General features: G+C 43.8%; 1 protein-coding gene across 1 annotated transcript in view; it reads right to left on the minus strand.

Moving 5' to 3' along the window:
• The window catches only part of CDK5RAP2 (CDK5 regulatory subunit associated protein 2), a 177,339-nt gene that overhangs the window by 141,663 nt on the left and 12,131 nt on the right, over positions 1–23,545 (minus strand). The window contains exons 3-5 of the mRNA XM_044920803.1: positions 21,658–21,725; positions 5,715–5,825; positions 2,225–2,301 (exon numbers count right to left, since the gene is read on the minus strand). Coding sequence (XP_044776738.1) covers positions 2,225–2,301; positions 5,715–5,825; positions 21,658–21,725 — 256 coding nt within the window. The remainder of the gene's footprint in view (positions 1–2,224; positions 2,302–5,714; positions 5,826–21,657; positions 21,726–23,545) is intronic.

A 23,545-nucleotide genomic window follows, 5' to 3' on the forward strand; every position in this document is an offset into this window, starting at 1 on the left:
TCCCATCCATTACCCAGTCCTGCTGATTTTCCTCACCAAATGTCTTTCTAACCCACCCTTCCATCTCCATCACTAGTCTCTCACCTAAACTCCTAGGCTAGCCTCCTAACTGGTCTCCCTTCATGCTCTGTCGACAATCACTTCCCACTCAGCATCCACAGTGACCTCCACAAAACTAAACTTTCATTGTGTCCACTGCTCAAAACCCATGACTGTTTTCCATTTATCTTGGGATAATCCTGCTGTGGCTTCAACACCCTCCAGGACAAAAGGGAGACCCCACCCCACACTCCCCATATTTCCTCAGACCTACACGCACACCAGTTAATTCCTATGGGCTCCTCGGATTTCACCTGAGCGCCACCTCCTCAGGGCCCCTTCCTTGTCACACAGCTCTATTTGCAGGTCTGCTCCTACTCTATTAGCACTCATCGCTCCTCTTATCTTTCTCACAGCTCTTTTCCCACTTTGGATTCATACATTTATTATTCCAAGTATTTTATCACCATCGCCCCTTCTAGAACATAAGCCCCATGTGTCTGTCTGGATCACCACTGCATCCCCGGGAACCTAGTCCAGTGCAGCCCGCAACAGCTGCTTAATATTTTCTGGATAAATTAATAAAACTGGTCAGGCTAAAAAAGGTCTGTTTGGGCAGCCTGGAGAACCTACACATACAAACAGGTGCACAAACCCTGAAACCATTCAGCCCTGTGTGGCCTGGAAGAGAGCACGGAGACTTTGTGAGTTTGGGTTCCTGCAGGTACATGCCTGCGAACAAGTCCTAGCCAAGACCTGCAGTAGGCAGGGACAAAACAAACCAAATTCAATTTCTACTACCAACTTCCAGACTTGGTAAAGTGGATTTGACTTCCTGCCAGAGAAATGATGGGCTTCAGAAACAAAAACACAAAAACGAAATAGCAACAGCAACCCAAACAAAACAAAACTTACTACTCTAATTTACTCGTTCACTCACTCATTCATTCGCTCGTTCAGAAAATAGCGTGTGCAAGGCCGCCATAACTCAGAGAAGCCCAGGAACCTCTAGTCTCCTCAAAGCCAGCAGCCGTGTGGCACTGAAAGGAATCATATGGCCTGGCCCAGAGCAGTGCAGCTACGTCCTAAACCAAATATGCCATGCTCCTGGCCCCCATATCCAGCAGGAGCTCAGCTCCTGTGACAAATGAAGCGTTTCTGCATAAGCTTTCAGCCACATCCTTGGTGGGTCAGCCCTGGGAAGTGTTATTCCATGCTCACCAAGCAAAACTCTGTATGCTTCGGTGTCCCACTGGGCCCCCAAACGCCCTCTGTCACTGTACCTCCGTGAGACTCCAGGTGTGCGATACAGCTCACTAGTCTCTGCTGAGCCGCCGGCGTGAGGGGAGGTCTCTGCAAATCCTCAGTACATGGCACAATTACACGGAAAGTGTTTATGAATGAATGGATTACCTAATCGAGTCACAGACTGTATTCTCTAAACTGGGCTTGTTGTTCAATAAATATTTAAATTAATTATGTGATTAACTAAAATAACAGTTTTCAGCACAACACCTCTTTGAAACAAAATATTACAAGAAACCCCAGTGCACTGAAGAGATACAGAAACGAGTTACTCTGAATAAAGCCCTACCCTCTGCGCGCCCAGCCTCACTCACCATGGGAGTCCCTCAGGACCCCTGCCAGCCCCTAGGGCTTTCACAGCAATGAAAATGAACGAGCTACCGCTAGAATTCAGGCCAGGGCTGGATCGCACAAATACAGGGCCGAGGAAAGAGGCCAGGCACAAAAGGGTGCGTGTATAGTGTACGAGTCCATTCCTTTAAAGTTCAGAAGCGGGCAGAACTAAGGAACGATGCTATCAGCGGTCAGCACAGTGGTTATCCTGGTGGAGAAGGCTAAGTTCTGGGAGCACAAAGGGGACTTCTGGGGGGCTGGTGATGTTCTGGCTTTTGATCTGGATCGTAGCCCCATGAGTTGTGTTTGCTTGGTGAAAAGTCATCATGCTGTACCCTTAAGATGGAATCGTTTTCCCCGTTAAGTATATTACACTTCAAAAGTCTGGTGAAAGAGAAATAAAAACGAACACCTCCTTGGCATCCTCGGGGCCCAGCGGGAGCAAACTGGCTTAGACAGTGCAAGGCTGTGTTCTACTGCCCCACCAGCCTCCACCACCGGGACCCCAGGCGTCCTGCAAGCTGGTGACAGGATGACAGGTACTCACGAGGCTTTGATGAGCAGCTGCTCTCTCTCCTGGAGCTCCCGCTTCAGACTCTCTACTTCCACCTTGAGTTCGATGTTCTTCCAGTCAAGATCAGGAGAGAAAAGAAACACGTAAAATACGGAACACACGAACATGAACGTCTGCTGTGGGGAGACTGCTTTCAGCACAGACCAACTTACCCGGGGCCTATAATAGGCAGATGCTAGATTCAAAACCTCATTAGCCTCAGGGCACAGGGAGAAGGGAATTATTAAACACTGGTGGTCTCAAAAGAAAGCCCTGGATTTCTCAAGACTTGGAACAATTATGTAAATTTTCCAAGCTTCTAATGGCCAGAGCTTTCAAACACTGAGGCATAAATGTCATACCAGTGAGGCTGATTTAAAAATTGTTTGCCCTCTGCCAAGCAAATTTACAAGCAATTCTGCAGTTTGCTTTTACCATTCCAAGGCAATTACTTCTGGTTGTTTACAATCATGCATGTGGTGGCTGTAGCAGTGGGAACGTGTTACAGCTTCAAAAAAAAAAAAAACCCCACAACACGTGGATGGTTAGTGGGAGGCCACATCACTGCCCGTCTCGTTTCAGTGTAAGATCTCAGGTCTATAAGGGACACCACAGTGTTCTCCAACCAACCATCCTCCTCTTAACGGACTGGAATGAAAGGAGTCACACATGGCCTTGGGCTTCTAACTCACGTGAGAACCCAAAGACAGAATCTCTGGCAAACAGACTGCAATGTGAGACAGTGGGGCAGTGGTGGGCTCCCCAAACTGGTCCACAAGTGTATTCCAGACAGAATATTAGATGAACTCAAGTAGGAGAGACTGGGGTCTGAGTGTGTAGTTTGCACGGGGTTGCTATATACCCAGGATTTCTCTGAAATCTGAAATTCATGCCAATTTTACATTCTACTCCATAATACATGCATATTATTTTAAATAAAAATCCCATTTCCAGTAAAATTTACAATCTCAGGGGACATGCCTCCCACCTTTCTGCCAAGCAGCCCTGGGGGAACAAGGACCCCAGAATGAGAAGTCATCTGGAATGAAATCCAATCTGTTAATGAGGACAGGGGTTCAAATTCTGCCTCCCCTCTTTACCAGGAGGAAACTGTCGTAAGTCAGTGGCTGCTCATTTATTCCTTCTGTCACGTCACAGATATATACCCATCACCTGTGACAGGCCAAGCATGGGGCTCAGCACTGGGGAAACCGTGGTAAACAAGGCAGACACAAGGCCCTGGCTTCATGCTAGCATCAAACATGAAACTGGAAGCACCAGCCTGTAATCGTCCTTGGAAGCACAAGTCCAGGAGGGAAGAAAGCAGAGTTTCTCCTTTTGGGCCACCTAAGCGTCAAATGAACAATACAAGCCCATCTGACACAGGGGATGTGAGGAGGAGCAAATGAGCTAACAGATGAGAAGAGCCTAGCAGACAGGGCACAAAATTTTCTTCACTGTCAACCACAGGAACTAAACAAGTCATCTGTGAGGCCGAACTTTTTCTAAAAGAAGCTGATCTTTGCAGAAAGGACACTGCATGCCAGTGCATCGGTCTTCAACGGGTTCTGTGAAAACCCTTCAAACAGAGGGTTCCTTTTCCACTCTAGGAAGGGCAGAGAGTTTCTGTGTAGGACTGACACCAGATATTCTAAACTGCTTTCTGACGAACTAACTGGCACCCCAACCCAGGAATATAAGAGCATGGAGGGCTCACGTGTCCACTAGGCTGTTTTTCTCAAGCCCAATCCCTCAAGTTATAAACTTATACACGTGATAATTAGCTTCCAAACCAAAAATCAAGATACCGTACAAGCTGAAAATGGAATATCATTATAAAAAAGAATAAAGAAGCTCTTAAACCACTGTTAAGGTATCCAAGATATTGTTAAAGAAAAATGCAAGCTGCAGAACAGAACGTGCCTGCATTTATGTAAAAAGGGGACACACACACACACAACACACACACACTTGCTTGTGTATACATAAATTTCCTCTACATAAATAATTAATAATACCGGTTAGATCTGGGGAACTAGGAGACAACGGTGGATGAAAGTCTTTTTTAGTGTATTCCTTTGATGTTTTTTTTGAATTTTGAGCCATGCACTTATCCAAAAACTTGAAATAAAAGTACAATTAAATCAGGTCATCTAATCAGACTGTGTAAAAAGAAAAAGCTAAACAGCATAGGACAATGAGGTCAGTAGGCCTACATTCAAAATCCACCCCTCATAGTAGCTATGTGACATCAAGCAAGTTACTGATCTTCCCTGAACTTCAGTGTCCTCTTCTGAAAGATGAGGATAATCTCCACTGCATAGGGCTGTCTTGACAATTAAAATTAAGATGATGAATGTACAAATGCCCAGGACAGTGCCTGACACACAGCAAGCAATTAACATGCTTTGGCTCCCTATCGCCCTAGAAGTATATAACCATATTTACGTATAAAATGTTTTAGGCTATTGGTTTTTCCTTCAAATTGTGATTGCATCTTCACTCCCTTCCAGAAAACGGGATATTCTCATTGCCTTTCCACCCCCACACTACAGAAAAAAAACTGTCTTAAGGGACAAGGGGGCTTTTCAATTCTTGAAAAGGCTCAGAAGTACAATACAATCCCTCCTCAAGACAAGCCCATTTAAGTTCATCTGCTGGAACTCAAGGAGAGGTCCTTTCCCCCTTCAAAAGTTTCCACTGGTGCAAACTTCAGAAGAGAAAAGACGGAATAATCCCCAGGCCAATGGCTAATCTACTGGAGAAAGCCAAAAACTGGGCACTGAAATATTGTTTGTACTCAAGTCTTTTCAAAAAAGCCAAGTTCTGTTTTCCACTCTCAGGCAGAGGCCGCCAGGTTGAGACTTCAGACGGGAACAGCCGTTTTTCTCACAGTTTACAAGCAAGTACACAAGGAATCCAGAAGATTGCTTAACAGCACAGAAAACTGACAGTCCTAACTCTGGGCTGCCAAGGGGAGCTCGGAAGACAATGATGACGAGTGTCAAGCACTGACTGTGTGCTGGGGCTCTTCATCTGTCATCTCATTTTAATCCACACAAATAACTCTGTGACGGAGGGATGATCACTTCCCTCTGAAAGCAAGCCCAGAGAGCTGAGGTGACCTGTCTACGGTTAGCTGGTAACAGTAGCTACCTGGAGTCTGCAATTCCAAAGACGTTCCACCACTTCACTGCTTTTGTCTAAATTATAAGTAATTTAGAAAAGGCAACGGAAATAAAGATAGTAAATCAGAATTCGGATTTTAAAACAAGAGAAACGATTCCCTTAAAATGAATCTTGAATCTCTTTGCTTAATATTAAGGTCATCCTATTGTCTTTATGTTGCCCATAATCAATTCAAATTAAATGAAAGCAGCTCTGTCTATTCAGGCTAACTCTGAGAACAAATATTAATCAAATTTCTGCTGGGAAGGACTATGAGCAAAGACCCCACGGGTGGCAGTGAGAAGTGGGACCTCACAGTTTTATAGACGTGTTCGGTGGGGCCATCAAATTCCTGTTGCATTCTTTCCTCCAGGAAATAGATGCGGAGCTTTAGATTAAAGTTTTCTTTCTTCAATTCAGTGATTTGCTGGAAAATAAGCACAGAAGGGTTATCGAAAGCAAGGTCTAAAGCATGGTACCTGCATTAATCCCCATAGCTCCTAAGGCTACGAATGGACTGAAATGTTAAATACTACAGAAAACTTCCCTCTGCTGCAAGTGTACCAACCCAGGATTAAGTGGTTCTCACTAGCCAAATTTAAGACAAGCTGAGCACTGGCTGAGGAAATGATACTGACTGAGGAAAGAATTCATGTCTCCACACTGATAATAAGTAAGGAAAGAAAGAAAAGAAAGAAGACGGAAGGAAAGTAAGAGGCAAATCTCTTCTTTACAAAAGAAATCCAGTTAATAAATGTAGAAGAATAAAAGGAACGGAAAACCACCATTATACAACCACTACAGTAATAACTGATTCAGGTAAGAATCACCAGTGCTAAAAGCATTAGATAAAAGATCACCGGAGAACATGATATTCACCCAGCTTCAAGATATTATCCCACAGATGGCTTATTAATTACAAAAGGAAAAGCTACCATTACTATTTATGTATTTATGTTAAAATTTATTTATTTGAGAGAGAGATAGAGCATGCATGTGCATGGGGGGAGAGAGAGAGAATCTCAAGGAAACTCCCCACTGAGCACAGAGCCTGACACGGGGCTCGATCTCACAACCCTGAGATCATGACCTGAGCCGAAATCCAGTCGGATGCCTAACAGACTGAGCCACCCAAATGCCCTGGTACCGTTACAATTTAGGAATCCAGTAGACACTTCCTAAATCAAGGGAATATATTAAATGTCACCAGTGGTAGGACAAAGTGACATGCCACGCCTCCTGAAATGAATCACTGAAAGCAAGCAATTTCATTTAAAATGTTCCTGCCCACAACTTTTAGCCTGCTCCTGATCAAGGAGTCCACGAGACAAAGCCAAATATAAGGACATTTGCAAAATAACGGGCCTGAACTCTTCAAAAATCTTAACAACAATCTGAAGGCAAAAATGGTTGGGGAACTCTTTTTAATAAATGGAAGTAATGGAGGCATGATTACTAAGTGCAATGAAAACATACAATAAATCTTGAATTTAAAAAAAAAAAAAAGCTCCATGAGGCTAAGTGAGGGAATCTGAACGACAACTTTGTATTAGGTAATAGTATTATGATTTTGCAGGAGAATGTCCTACGTAAGAGATACATGCTATGTACTTAAGGATGCTGTTGTGATGTCTGCAATTAACTCCCTAATGAGAAAAAGAAGAAAGCAAATGTAGCAAAATATTAATTGATGAACCTAGACGTAGTATATATGGTTGGTTGTTGGGCTATTTTGCAACTTTTCCATAGGTTCACTTTGCTTGTTCATGGATAGGTAGATATCATGGTCATAGATATCATGGGTCATAAAACAAACCTAACAAATTTAAAAGAACTGAAATCAAACCATGTTCTCTGACCATAATAAACTTAAACTAGAAATCAATAACAGAAAGAAATTAGAAAATCCCCAAATACTTAGAAATTAAATAACACATTTCTAAACAATCCATGGGTCAGAGAGGAAGTCTCAAGGGAAATCAGAAGACATTTTGAATTTAAAGAAAATGCAAATATATCAAAATTTGTAGGATGCTGTTAAAGTGGTGATTGGGGCAAATTTACACTATTAAATGCATTAGAAAACAAGAAAGGTTTCAAATCAACAATCTAAGCTTCTACCTTAAGAAGCTATAATAAGAGCAAAATAAACCCAAAGCAAGCAAAATGACAGATACACTAAACATAAGAGCAGAAAACAATAAAATGGAAAGCAGAAAAATAACAGAAAAAAGCCTACTTAAAAAGATGGCTCTTGGGGCACCTGGGTGGCTCAGTCTGAGCACTCCCTGCTCAGTGGGAAGCCTGATTCTCCCTCTCCCACTAACACTGCTTGTGTTTCCTCTCTTGCTGTATCTCTCTTTGTCAAATAAATAAATAAAAATCTTTAAAAAAAAAAAAAAAGATGGTTCTTTCAAATGATCGATGAAATTGATAGACCTCTGGCAAGACTGGCAAAGGAAAAAAGAGAGAAGACATAAGTTACCAATAACAAAGAACAAAAGAGAGGTCATCACTACAGATCCCACAGCAATTAGAGGGATAGAGAATAATACATACAATTCTATGCACATAAATTGGACAACTTAGATGAAATAACACAATTTTGTGAAAAGCACAAATTATCAAAATTCACCAAAGAAGCAATAGATAACCAGAATAGTCTTGTATCTATTTTTAAAACTGAATTTATAATGAAAACCCTTCCAGAAAAAACAATTCCAAAACAAGACGATTTCAGTAGCAATTTCTACCAAATATTTAAAGAAGAAATAACACCATTTCTATACAATCTCTTCCAGAAAACAGAAGGTAAGGGAACTTTCCCACTTCATTTTATGAGGGCAACATTACCCCAATACCAAAACCAAACAAAAACATTACAAGAAAACTATAGACTAAGTCACCCATGAATATAGATGGAAAATCCTCAACTAAATTTTAGCAAATTGAAAAAGCAGATTAATATATCATGAGTGGGATTTAGCCCAAGAATGTAAGACTAATTCAACATTCAAAAGTCAATCCATGTAATCCACCAGACTAAAAAACTAAGAAGAAAAAATATATATAATCATATCAACAGGTGCAGAAAAAGCATCTGACAAAACCCAAAAGCCACTCAAGATAAATGCTCAGCAAACTAGGAATTAAAGGAAACTTCCTTAATCTGCTAAAGGGTATCTACAAAAAACCCATACATTTACAAACAACGTATTTAATTAAAGATGAAAAGCAATGCTACTTCCCCAACACTGGGAACAAGGAAAGGATATCCACTCTCACAATTCCTATTCAACATTGCATTTGAAGTCCTAGACAATGTAAAAGGCATCCAGTTTGGAAAGGAAGAAATAAAACCCATCTTTATCCGAAGACAATATGATTATCTATGTAGAAAATCGCAAGAAATCACTACTGGGTATTTACCCCAAAGATACAAAAGTAGGGATCCGAAGGGGTACGTGCACCCCGATGTTTATAGCAGCAATGTCCACAATAGCCAAACTGTAGAAAGAGCCAAGATGTCCATCGACAGATGAATGGATAAAGAAGATGTGGTATATATATATACAATGGAATATTATGCAGCCATCAAAAGGAATGAGATCTTGCCATTTGCAACGACGTGGATGGAACTGGAGGGTATTATGTTGAGTGAAATAAGTCAAACAGAGAAAGACATGTATCATATGATCTCACTGATATGAGGAATTCTTAATTGTAGGAAACAAACTGAGGGTTGCTGGAGTGGGGGGTGGGGTGGGAGGGATGGGGTGACTGGGTGATAGACACTGGGGAGGGTATGTGCTCTGGTAAGCACTGTGAATTGTGCAAGACTGTTGAATCTCAGATCTGTACCTCTGAAACAAATAATGCAATGTATGTTAAGGAAAAAAAAAAAAGAAGAAGAAGGTAGCGGGAGAGGAAGAATGAAGCGGGGGAAATCGGAGGGGTAGACGAACCATGAGAGACAATGGACTCTGAAAAACAAACAGGGTTCTAGGGGGGAGGGGGGTGGGAGGATGGGTTAGCCTGGTGGTGGGTATTGAGGAGGGCACATTCTGCATGGAGCACTGGGTGTTATGCACAAACAATGAATCATGGAACACTTCATCTAAAACTAATGATGTAATGTATGGGGATTAACATAAGAATAAAAAAAAATTATTAGATAAGAACTTAAAAAAAAGAAAATCGCAAGAAATCAACAGAAAAGATCCTAGAATTCGTGAATTTAGCAAAGTCAATATGCAAATATCAAGCATATTTCAATAAACTAGCAACAAACAACTGGAAACTGAAACTTTTTTAAATACTATTTTACAATACCGCCAAAAATTGTAAATTTATAAATATAAATCTAATAAAACATTATGTATGCTTAAAACCACAAAATGCTGAAGAAATCAAGAACCTAAATAAGTGAAGAGATTTACCAAATTCATGGATTGGAAGACAATATAATAAAGATGTCAGTTCTCTCCAAACTGATCTATAGATTTAACATAATCCCAATCAAAATGCCCACAGGATTTCTGATAGGTAGAAACAAGCTGATTATAAAATTGATATGAACAGTAAAAGAGCTAGATGGGTGAAAATAACTTTGAAAAAGAATCCAATCAAGCAGACAATTACAGCTAATTCATTTTTTTTAATTATTATGTTATGTTAATCACCATACATCATTATTTTTGATGCAAATAATGAATCGTGGAACAGCTAACTGATTTTTGACAAAGCTGCTGTTAACCTTAAAAATAAAACTGCCAGTTTTTCTACCAGCAAAAGATGGGTTTATTCAGGAATAGCAGGGAACCGCAATCCAGGACAAGCAAGCTGTGGCAAAACCATAGGCCAGTCCAGAGAACAAAGGCAAGAAATGCTGTTTTACCAAGGAAAGGGGGACGCCGGGAAGGGCTGAAAAGCCCACTGGGGTAAACTGGGAGCTGGAAGTATGGCGGCTTCTCACTGGATGACAGTCTCTCATTGGCTGGGCTGTTGCCGTGGGGAATAAGAAACCTTCCTTCCTCCTGTTGGGGCAGTAAAGTAGTATCTAGGAGCAAGAACCCTCTCCTCCTGCGGGCTCTGAGACTGCCAAGTGATAGGGCTGAAAGCTCCCTCTGCTGGCCTCCAACTCCGCTGCAAACGAGGTTTTCCTTTTATTGATTTTCACAGTGCAAATACAATTCAACAGAGAAAGGACAATCTTTTCATTCTCAACAAATGCCAGTGGGAACAACTGGACATCTATCTACAAAATAATAAACCTGATCTGATGATTAGACATCTACTTGCAAAAAAAATGAGCCTCAACCTATCATACCTTAAATAAGAGTTAACTCAAATTAGATCATAGATCTAAATGTAAAATAGAAAATTCTACAACTTTTAGAAGAATAGATAGGGGGAAGTCCTTGGGACCTAGAGCTAGGCTGAGTTCTTACCTATAACCCCAAAGCCATGAGCCATTTAAAAAAACTTTTTTGATCAGTAAATTGGGCTTCGTCAGAATTTAAAACATTTGCTTTGAAAAACAACGTTAAGAAAATGATTAGACAAGCTACCTACTGGGAGAAAATATATGCAAATCACAAATCCAACATAGGAACTGTATCTAGAATACATAAATAACTCCCAAAAAGTAATTATAAGAAAACCATCCAATTAAAAAGAAAAAAAAGAATAGGCCAAAAATTTTCAAAGGAACTTCACAGAAGAAGACATACAGATGACAAATAATCACAAGAAAAGATTTTCAACATCTTAAGTCATTAGGGGAAAACAGAAATTAAAACTACAATGAGTTTCAGTACCTATTAGAATGGCTAAAAAAATCGTTTTGAATTGAGAATACCAAATGCTGATGAGGATGTGGAGCAAATGGAATCCTCATACTCTGCTGATGGGAATGCAAAATGGCACAACCACTCTGCATAACAGTTTGGCAGTTCCTTACCGCACCCCCCCAAAAAAATCTACACTCACCATATGACTCAGCAATTCCAGTCCTAGGTATTTACCCTAGAGGAATGAAAACCTACATTCACCCAAAAACCTGTACACAAATGTTTACTACAGCTTTAATAAGAACCACCAAAACCTAGAAAGAACCCAAATGTTCTTCAAAAGGCGAATATATAAAGTGTACATCTATATGATGGACTAATACTCAGTAACTATGATACACACAACAACATGAATGAATTTCAAAGACCTTACGGTAAGGGAAAGAAGTCAACCTCAAAAGATTACATTACTGTGTGATGCCATTTATAAGACATCTGGAAAAAGCCAAATTATAGGGACTGAGACCAGAGCATTAGCTGCCAGAGGTTTGGGGTAAAGAGAGGGTTTGACCACAAAGAGACAACACATGGGAATTTTTTGGCATTATGGAATGTTCTGTATTCTAATTGTGGTGATAGTTACATGAGCCTAGAACTGTACACACATATACCCAAAAAAAACATATATGTCTTATACATATATATACACATATATGTATCTTGATTATGACAGCTCACAAGGGAGTACACATTTGTCACAACTCATCCAACACTTAAAACTGGTGAATTTTGCTCATGTTAATTATACTTCAATAAAGTTGATTTAAAAAGAACTAAAATGAAATATAGTAAAATAGTAATAGCTGTACTTGAATGTTACTACATCCCCACAGCATTTTTAAAAATAATTGGTAAGAGCATATAATACTTTTCAATAAACATATTTTTAGGACTGGATAAAAGAAAATGCTAAGCAGACTCTGCATCAAACTGTCTGTCCTTGGCCCTCTTGTTAACACTGAAGTTTTCAGTTTTGTCGCTAACAAGAACAGCCACCAGAAACAATCGGTAAGTTCATTAAAGCCTCCCTTTAAATGTTTTAAGGAAACAGCACATAAAACATTCATTCAAACAAAAAAGTCTACTCCACCAGATGCTTCCTATAAAGAGAAAACTTATTCTATTACTCAGCTACCAATAAAATATTTATGGAGGTTACTTAGAAGACCTGCATTGTACACACTGCTACAATTCTCAACAACACTTGAAAGAGTATTTGTCCTATTTATAGGTAAAGGAGTTTTAAACAAAACAAGAGAAAGGTAAATCAGCCTTGACAAGGTTAATACAAACCCCAGACAGGCCCACGTGAACACAATGAAATACAGGCACCATCTTTCCCACAACAACGCCAGCCCTGTTCTCCACTTAATACCACTTCCCTCATTAGGGTTTTCTCTGACTAGCCCCATCACACTGGACTGGGGATGCTTCTAAATGTTTCCACATACCCTCTGCTTTCTTTACAATAGCAATTATCACACTGCATTATACCAGCTGGTAGCCTGCTTCTCTAACCAAGCCAACTCCAAGAGACTGGGAGCCACACTTATCTTGTACATTCTAGTCTGAAACGTAAGAGACAGTTACTAAATGCCCAATGGCTGCCTGGCTGGCTGGCTGGACACATTTAAGAATTTCTTGGGGCGCCTCAGCGGCTTAGTCAGTTGAGCATCCGACTCTTGGTTTCGGCTTGGGTCATGATCTCAGCATCGTGGGATGGAGCCCCATGTCGGGCTCCATGCTCAGTGAGGAGTCTGCTTGAGATTCTCTCTCCCTCTCCCTCTGCCCATCCCCCCACTTGCTTGTGCACACACACGCACACGCGCACACTCGCGCTCTCTCTCTCTCCAAGAAAAAGAATTTCTTGAAGGCAATGTGATGCAAGGAGAGTCCCACAGGCTTCAGATTCAGATCTGGTTCCCATCACACCATTGATTTTTGACCATCACTCTTAGAATTAAACTCCCTGCCATGGGCACAGAGAGTTGTATGATCTGGCCCCACCCCTCCTACCCAGCCTCATTATCATCCTGTCCCTCATGCATGTGCCCACCTCACTGGCCTCCTTGCTGGTCCTCAAATACGCCAAGTCCGTCTGCCCGCCTGGCTCTCCGGGCAGCACCTGGCGACTGCTTCGGTCCCAGGCTCTCCATCTCAGCTCAGAGGCCCGTCCTAACTACCCAATCGAAAGTGGCCTCCATCACTACAACCTCCACCAAGTCGCTCTTGAACATATAACTCTTAATTTTCTTGCTAGAACTCTTCACAATCTGTACTCGTTTATTTACACATCTATTATTTATCATCACACTGATTATATGACTATATTCCACTTCTTGAGGACAGGGACATTATCTGTCTGTTCATGGCTGTTTCCCTTGAAGTGTTAGCACGGTATCTGGAACACAGTGGATGCTTCATCAACATTTGTTAAATGCGTGAATAAACAGATGAATGAATACAATCCACACCACCCTATTAGGTGTATGACCTTAGTCAAGTTCATTTTTCTGTGTGCCTCGATTCGTTTTTATAGATTAAAGGAATACATATCTCAGAGACCGAGTATAGGATTAAAAGAAATTAATTAGAATTTTTGGTTTTGTGCCTAGCACGGCATAAGAACTTAAAATATATTAATATTCTTCTCATTTGTATTTTTCCCTTCAAGAGAATCAAATTCAATAAGATGAAAAAAAAAAAAAAAAAACCTTGAGCTGGAAAAACTAAAAACAGCTTACCATATAGTAGGAACAAATACCCCCAAAATAAAACCCACCAAATACGACTTAGAAACTTAATGCTGAAACATAAGGTAATACACGAGCTGTACTTTGCCACATCCCGGCCCTTGGGACCCCAGGACTGTTGTGGAACTGCAGTCATCTGAAACGGGAAATGTCCCAACAGGATTATGGGTGGTGCTTCCCAAAGCTGGAGAGAGGCCCCAGCTCAGCAGCAGGACAGACTCTGAAGGAGCTGCTGTCACTCTGGCTTCCTCCCACTCCCTGTCAAAAGCCTTGCCTGGCCTAGAGCTCCGTCAGGAAGAGAAGAAAAACAAAAACCAACAACTTAAAAAAGAATCAGGGCAACTCCAACCAGGCTCACCTCCACTGAAATCTAAGCAAGGCACCTAACTCTGGTGATCAGTTTCAGCGACTTGCAAGAGCCTGGGCCCCCAAAGCTGAAGCTCTCCCCGCCAGATCATCTTTGGACTCAAGGCAGCAAGGGCGAAGAGCAAGGGCCCTGGGGTCACCGGAAATGGACTGACCTCCCAGTGCCACTACTTGTGAGCCATGTGACCTTGGGAAAATTATTTAACATCTTTGAGCCACTGTTGGCTCGTCTATAAAATAAGGATAAAAATCGGTTACCTCACAGGAGTGTTGAGACAACAATATGAGTTACAGCACCTGGCAGGCAGGAAATAGAGGACAGCTTTCAAAGGAATCCATGTCTCACTCAAGCCCTCGACAAACAGATCTTTGGGCCATCATCAGTTTTTTTATGCTCTTTGAAAGTCCAAAAACTATTAGACCACTCACCTAGACATCACAAAAACCATGACCTCTTGCTGCCCAAAGTTCACGACTGCTCAACAATACTACATGTGAGATCATTCTGCTCAGCAGCAGCTAAGCGAGGTTCGTAAAATGAGGAGGACACTTTGGAATCAATTTCTAATTCCAATACTCTCCCTCATGTCCTCAAATCACAAAAACAGTTACTAGGCAAACATCTGTTTACTCACAAACAATACTGTAGCCGTAACAGAATTTAAAAACTGGGCCCCAAACAACACTTGGAATATAACTAGATTACGAAACCAATCTTTTTATGTTCTTATGAGCCTAGTCTTCTATCTTACATATTTTTCATGTTTTTGTAGAATCACGCATCATTATCAGGTGAGATGACTGCCCTAGGTTCCACCAAACTGGCTCACAGCCAACCATTTAGCCATTCCTCTACTGAGCATTTATGGATTCAGTGGGTCTCGTGGAAAGCGGACAGGTTTAACTTTGCCTTCTTTTAGTTTCTCAACACACCTAGCTCACAGGCAAGTCATTTGATCTCTCCAACCTCATCTGTGCAACACCCTCCTCAGGAACTTGTTGCAAGACAAAGAGATAACAAATGTAAAATATCATTCCCTTGTTCCCAATTTTTCACAGTGGTACACAATGTGGCAACAAACAGCTTCACACGCAGAGCTTTTTCCTTCCACTGGGTTGTTTCCAGGACAGATTTCCCCAAAACAGATTACTGGGCTCAAGAATAATACTATTTTTATGACTATCAAAATTTTCTCTTTCCAAATGGCCATCAAAAAGATTGTAAAAATTTACGCTGCCCAGCTTGCCATCTGGACAGGTTCTGGAGGGCACGGGCAGGATGTGCAGAGCTGTGAGAACATACAGCATTCAATCTGGTAAGCAGGAGGCCAAGGACGAGCCATAACCATGGGTGAACCCTGCACTTAACACTGACCAGAGAGCCCACCAGCCAGAAGCCAAACTTGAGTCCCAAGGCCCGAACACAGCCAGCACCACGGACAGTGGCCGCAACCCGCACCCGGCCAGCTACAGTCCACTGACCTGCCTCCCACAGGGTTCTTGGTCTCCTGCCTGTTCGAATCATACCCCTTGTTCTCCCTTCTTAGCCTCACCTGCCTGCTTACTGCTTGCTCTCCTATAACCCTGCATGCCCCCACCCCGATTACAAGCTCCACCCCCCTCCAACTAGCAGTTCTTAGCCACCGTCTCAGCAACAGCAGCTGCCCTCCCGTGCTGAAGACCTGCTGCGCCAGGAGCTGCCCCGGCGTCCATTACTTCATCTCCGTCGCAACCGCATGAGACAAATTATTTCCCCATGTCACAGACAAGGCAACCAAAATTTACAGATCTGCTGTCTTATACAAGGTCATACATTCATTTAGTCAACAAACATTTATCGAGCACCCACCATCCTGTTAGGTTTGGTGCTGAGAACCAGAGATAGAGGAGAGGAGACACACGTTAAGCAAGTACATAAATAAAATACATAATTACAAACAGTCGTAAGACCCATAGTGGAAAAGGCCGGGTGCTCAGTGCCTGCTATCAGAGAGAATAACAGGGGTCTCTAGCGAGTTGGGGAAGGAGTTAGGGACGGCCTCTCTAACGAGGTCACATTAAAGCTGAGACGTGAAGGTCGAGGGGCCTGCCACTCAAGGAGACAGAGAAAGGGGGTAGGAGCACGCGAGGGAGGAGCACGCGAGAAGGCCCTACGCATGTGGGTCAGTAAGAGCAGCCTGTGTGGCCCAAGCACAGGGTGTGAGGGGGACAGGCATGTGCTGACCTCAGCAGCGCGGGAGGAGCCCAGCACACAGGGCAGGGTCTCACGGACCATGGCAAGGAGTTAGGGACTTCATTCCAAGGTCAAAGAAACTTCACAGATGGACCAGGAGAAACTGGGCATTGCTGAGGCCTACCAACGTCCCTAGAACCGAGGGAGTTCTAAACAGAGTCCTCAGGTCAGAATGGACACACCAGCATTTATGCATCCACCATGTGCCAGGCATCATGTGAGGTGCTTCCCAAACCCTCAGGACCACTCTGACTCAAAGACAGGACTGGCCCCACTTTACAGATGGGCTTCTAGAAGTGACTTAACCAAGCTCATAGGTCAGTTAGCAGCAGAGCAAGACCTAAAGCCCCATTCTAGTCATTCTGCAGTCCATGTCGTATCCGTATACCACGGTGCTTGCAAAGCTTCCCAGGCAGCACCAATGGGGCAGGGGTGGAGGATGAGGGGAGTTCTTCTCTGGTAATAAGTAACTCACCACAGAGAGGTCGCAGAACAAATCTAGCGATGCAAACCTCCTAGATAAAACACTAAATTTGACCAACTGCCTCAGCTGAGACCAGGAATTGCCAACAAAAAGGACTAAGGGCCCAGATACGAGAACACCAGCACCTCAGGGCAGGCGAGTATGAGACAAGAGCAGCAGAATTTACCCTAAGGACCTAATCTTGGAACTGTAAGATGATATATGCACAAGGATACTCATCAAAGCTTCATAAGAGTGAAAAATTAGAAACAACCTGGAATGTCCCACAGGAATAGATTACATAAACTATGTTTCAAGCCCTCCCTTTTATTTTTTTTTTTTTTAAGATTTTATTTATTTATTTGACAGCGAGAGAGACAGCAAGAGAGGGAACACAAGCAGGAGGAGTGGGAGAGGGAGAAGCAGGCTTCCCACTGCACAGAGAGCCTGATGGCGGGGCTCGATCCCAGGACCCTGGGATCGTGACCTGAGCCAAAGGCAGACGCTTAATGACTGAGCCACCCAGGTACCCCCAAGCCCTCCCTTTTAATACAAGTCTTTGTGAACTACTGGTCATTAAATAACACTATCCACTGTACTGACAGAGATGGAAAGCTACCCATGTCATTCTCTGTCCAGAGGTCACAGAAAAAGCCAGAATTAAACTCTTCTACGTACAGATAAAGATAGCTACAGGAACTGATATGCTGATCCAGGTTCTGAGTCTTCCCCGCTCACCCAAAAAATTCTGAGAGCGAGAGAGAGAAATCGATTGACTCTAGCGTCCAGAACAGGTCTCACCACGACAGCACAACCCTTTACGAAATGCTGCCTCTGCCACACCTCCTCGGGTCCGGGAGCCCCCACGACACCGTCAGCTAGAAAGGACCAGTAAGACAGGCTCCTACTGAAGGCCAAATTGATTGGCCAGCCTCCTCCCCTCAGGCCTGCCCTACCGGTGATTATCGCCTCAGCTAATGAGGCTATGAGACAACAGATCACCAGTCTAAAGACCCAAAAGAAGGCAAGTGGCCTTCACATGCTAAAGAGAGGACCTGCACAGGACAGCGGAGGGTGGCAGGGAAGACTGCCCACGCAGAAGACCTGCCTCCCAGCCTGGGTAAGTCCGCGCCCTCCCTGGGCTTCAGAGCGCCTGCGTGTCCAACGAAGGGACAAGATGAGCTCCCCCAGATCTGGGACCCTGCCCGCCTTCTGACTCTCCTAACCACATCCCGGTGCTCCAGCATCACCCCATGCAGCAGCCCTTCACCCACAGCCCCCCACCAGGCTCGCTGCTCCCTCCTCCCAGCACCAACCCTGGGGTCTTTTAAAAGCATGATTCTGGTCATTTCCCTCCCAGATTAACATCCACCAGCAGCTACCCTTCATCTTCAAGACAAAGGTCAACCAAAGCAGTATAACACACAAGACCCCCGACCCCTGCCTTCTTCGGCCTCACTTGTCTCAGGACCCCTGACATGTCCTCCTACCAGCCAAAGGGAGCTTATAATCCCCTAAACTCCTTGCGCCCAGCATTCCTCTTGCTGCCCTTGCCCACATTGAGTCCCTGTGCCTGGGATGCTCTCTTGGTCCTCTCACCTTGGCTAATCCTTACTTGTCCCTGATGACCCAACTGGAGGAATGCTTCCTCCAGGGAGGCTTCCCTGAATTCCCAAGCCAGGTTCAGAGCCCTCCTCTGTGCCCCACAGCACTCTGTACTTACCTCTGTCACTGCACTATTTCCCTATCCATCTCCCCAACCAGCCTGTGAGGCCCCGACAGGGACACTTACCCGGTCTTAATCTACCGCAGACTCTCTAGTCCCGGGGCACACAGCCTGGCACAGGGCATATATCGAAAATATTTGTCGATGAATGGATGAACTCTGAACAAAACCAGAAGAAGGCTGATGTCTTGCTAGACATTAGCTAACAGACCCTGATGTTCAGATTCCCAGCATCTGAGACTAGCATAAGAGGAATCATGAGTAGGGGCGCCTGGGTGGCTCAGTCATTAAGCGTCTGCCTTCAGCTCAGGTCATGATCCCACGGTCCTGGGATTGAGCCCCGCATCAGGCTCCCTACCTCTCCCACTCCCCCTGCTTGTGTTCCTGCTCTCGCTATGTCTCTCTCTGTCAAATAAATAAATAAAATATTTTTTAAAAAAAGAGGAATCATGAGTTTCCCTTTAAACCAAAAGTATTCCAGCCCCTCTTTAATATGCATGCTGACTTTAAAATTAGCATTTAATGCCAAGAGCATTTCTTGTAAGTATCCCACAGAAAGTTCAGACCACCTCTACATACAGATCATGCACTTAGTAGCTCAGGCCAAATGGAATATTTCAGTGACTCATAAAGACTTGAGAGGGAGACACTGAGAACACTTGGTCATTTCAATTTCAACAGCAGAATTTGCTCTGGAAAATGCTACAGTAAAAAATATTAATGCCGGGCGCCTGGGTGGCTTAGTCGTTAAGCGTCTGCCTTCGGCTCAGGTCATGATCCCGGGGTCCTGGGATCGAGCCCCACATCGGGCTCCCTGCTTGGCGGGAAGCCTGCTTCTCCCTCTCCCACTCCCCCTGCTTGTGTTCCCTCTCTCGCTGTGTTTCTCTCTGTCAAATAAATAAATAAAATCTTTAAAAAAAAAAATATTAATGCCATAAAAACCAAACAGCAGCTGAAGGACTACAGTCATAAAGAAAAAACATAAATCCTAAAACATATCAGCGTGGAAGGCTCCCTCTCGCCTTCAAGAAAAACAGTGTTTAGGTCCTCGGAAACCCATCTAGAAAAGGGAGACTTGACTCCCGTGGCAGAGTAGAGAAAAAGAAGAGCGGACGTCACAACGGTGAGGAGGAGAAAGAGCTAACCCACAGAATGAACTCAGTGTTCAGCCTACCCATACTTCACGTGCACGTACCCATTCAGGGCCCACCACAGCCCGAAGAAGCAGAAACTGTGATCACACAGATCACAGAGGACAGAGAGATCAAGTGACTGGCCCAAGGTCCCCCAGCAGAAGTGAGCCCGCAAACAGCTGGCTCCAGAGGCTGTGGTCCCCAAACAGCAGAGACCGCCTCCCAGAGCAGCCCCACCTGTCACATGCTGGGCCTCAGTGTCTCCGACCTACATAAGGAGGGTTGGATTCAATTCTCAGATACTTCCCAGTTCAAAAGGCAGGCGATAAAGTGCGAAACCAACATTCTAAGATTCTGTTAAGTTTTTCCATCTAGAAATAAAATTCAAAATGATGCCCTTCAAAAATTAAATAACTCTGTATCTTGCGGAGCTGCTTTTATATTAAAGGAATGCACATGAAGAGCTGAACATTTAAAGTGCCCAGCTCAGAGCAAGAGCTCAATAAACAGTAGCTATTATTACTCTTATGATAAAACAGAAACAGCCATTTAATAGCAGAGCATGTTTTAATTATACACGATGCGGAATAATCAAATCTCATTTGTTTGAGGCCCCAGACCCCACAGCATAGATCGAGTTGTACAGCTGAAATTAGAACAACTCAAAGCTCAGAAATTACTTGTTTCCATCAGAGATCTGACAAGTCATTTCTTCAATTGGTCACTGGTGGTTTGCAGATAACTATTAGCAGTAATGAGTATTCTAAATTAAATCTGGAGACAGTACCACTCTGTTCTGTAAAGACAACTGGGGAGAGAGAAACATAATTGTGGAACGTCCTTCTCTCTGTCCTCCATCTTCTCCCTGATAAATATCTCCTGTGTCTTGCATAGTATGGATTTCATTTGGCTACAAATGAAGAAGGGTCTAATTCTTCCCATGATAAATGAGAGCACTGAACAGGTAACTTGTTAAGGAGAACTGGAATTGGGAAAATAACCTCATTTTCCTGTTCCTTGACAACAAGCCCCCTCCACTAACAAATGAAAGACACAATGCTGGAAGACACTAAGCATGGAAGGCAAATCCATCACCATGTAACCCGTCCTCAGACACTCTGTACACAGCCCTGGGTACAGACTGCTCACGTCTCCTCCAACAGCAACAAAGATGAAGCCTACAAAAGGCAAGGCGGTGGCACAAGGCGGCGGGAAGAATAATGGTTCTGGAATCCTTAAAAACCTGGATTCCAATCCTGGCTCCGCCACCCAAGTATTATGTGACTGTAAACAAGTCTCTCCTAGGCTTATGATTTCTTATCTGTAAAATGGGGATAATATAAAGTATCTCAAAGAGTTCTGGCAAGGATTAAATGGGGACCATTAGTAACATTCCTTACGTTACAGGGAAGCCTTCGGCAAATGTTAGCTCCTCTCACTGGGCGGTCTGGGAACATCCTCATGGTCGGGACACCAGAAGGACACCAAACTCCCCAAAGCTGGAAACTGCTGATCCTGGCGGAACCCGTGTCTGGCCCGTGTACAAAAGGGCTGACTGCGTAGGTACGGAACACCCACAAGACACATCACTGCCCCCAACTCTGGCATTATCCAGCTTCAACACTTCTCGAGAAATATGCTGCTCCCCCCCACCCCCACCCCGCCCCGGGCCTGGTTGGACAGCGGCAGCAGACGTGATTTGTTAGGGAAGATGATTTGGTATCTCCACTTACATTTTCAAAGTCCTTCATGTTCCGTGCTCTGGTGGGAGACACCGTTTCTTCTGACACGTTTGGGAGCACTATAAAAAGGTAAAACAGACACAGGAAAAGGGCATGGTATGCAAATTGCCCAGCATCCCTATTAGGGAATAGAGCCCAGAAAAGAAAAAAATTAAAAAAAAAAAAAAAACCACACACACGTGAACAACTTCCACAGTGTATTCTGCTGGCACTTTCTGTCTGTTGTGATTTACTGACTTGAGTCTAGGGAAAGCTCTAAAACATTATATTTCAAATATTTACAAATTACTTAAAGTAGCCCCAGTGTAATGTGTCAGAGAACGAACCCAAAAACTGCACCGGGCATGTGGCCCAGCCGAACTGTGCTGATATGTACATCCTTAGTGCTCGTCATAAAGTTATTCTGCTGAGCAGAATACCATCTTCATGTGTCAGCGATTAAAGCAGATCTAACTGACTGGGGCTGGCAAGCTTTTTCTTAAAATGCCAGACGATAAATATTTTAGGCTCTGTAGGCCATAACCAAAGCCTAAAATCTGTCACAACTGGTCAGCTCTTCTGTTGTAGCACAAAAAACAGCCACAGACAATTCATAAGTAAGGAAGCTGTGTTCCCATAAAAGTTTATTTTCAAATGCAGGCAGCAGGTTGGAAAGTGCCCATCCCTGCTTTAGGGTGATTACACACTTGGCCAATGCCCAAAGCTTTCCACAGTTCTTTTCTTCCAACAAACATTTATTACACACCTACTGTGCGCCAAGCACCATGCTAGGTGCTGGGGAAAGAACAGTGAAGGAGACAGTGAGCCTGTGCCCAAAAGGCTCTGATCTAGGGGGCAAGACAAGAGGGTAAACAAACTGGCACCTTGTTCACAAAGTGCCTGGCACTGTTTAGGTGTTGGGTGCATGTGCACGGAGTAATGAATGAATCCATTCTTCCAACAAATATGCACTGAGGGCCTACTCTCTGGCCGGAACCATTCTAGATGTGGCTACATCAGGAAACAAACAGAGCTGATCTTCTAGAAGAGAGAAGATGGAAATGAGCAAAATAACAGGACAATTACATAGGATGTGAGAAGGTGAGAAAGGCTATGGAGAACACTTAAGTGGCTAAGGACTGGAAAGGTCCAAGGTTGGTGAAGATTGCAATTTTAAGTCAGGGGGCCAAATTGGGAAGGTCGCACTGAGAAGGTGTCAGCTGGGCAGACCTGAGGAGAAAAGCAAATGGAGAAGCCCCATGCACGTGAGAACCAGCAATAAACAAAGGGAGAGGAGGAGAGGAGGTACGTGAGGTGCTGGGGGACAGACTGCGCACGGCCTTGTAGGCTCTTCTCGGGACGGGGAGCCGCCAGAGGGCTCAGAGCTAAGGGGTAACATGCCTGGACTTACGTTTCTGCAGGCTCCCTCTGGCTGCCTCGCTGAGAACAGACTGAAGGGCGCTTAAAGGGAAACCAGGGGACCAGTCAGAATAGAATGGAGACCAAGGTGGCTTAGAGCAGGCGGCAGGATGATAAGCAGGGGAGGAGTGATCCGATCCTGGATGTTTTAAAGTCACCAACAGGAATACATGAACTGAAATAGGTGAAATATGTAAGCTCGGAGAGGAGAGCACAAGAAGTGGGGCTGGGGAGAGCCAAGACGTTGGTGAGCTTTGAGCTGAGTCTTAAAGAGGCAGTAGAACAGAGGAAGGGAAAAGGAAGAAGAAACTTCACAAGCAAAGGCCCAGAGGTAGGCGTGGCCTTCAGAAACCACTGAGCACAAAAGGGCTCAGGAGGTGGGCAGGGGCAGATTGTCAAGAGCCCTGTGTACCAGGCAAAGGGCACACAGGCTTGTTTTCCTGGTTCTCAGACAGGCCATGCTCTGTCACCTACGCCTGTG

The sequence above is a fragment of the Neomonachus schauinslandi genome, chromosome 13, assembly GCF_002201575.2.
Source record: "Neomonachus schauinslandi chromosome 13, ASM220157v2, whole genome shotgun sequence".
NCBI classification, from domain to species: Eukaryota; Metazoa; Chordata; class Mammalia; order Carnivora; family Phocidae; genus Neomonachus; species Neomonachus schauinslandi.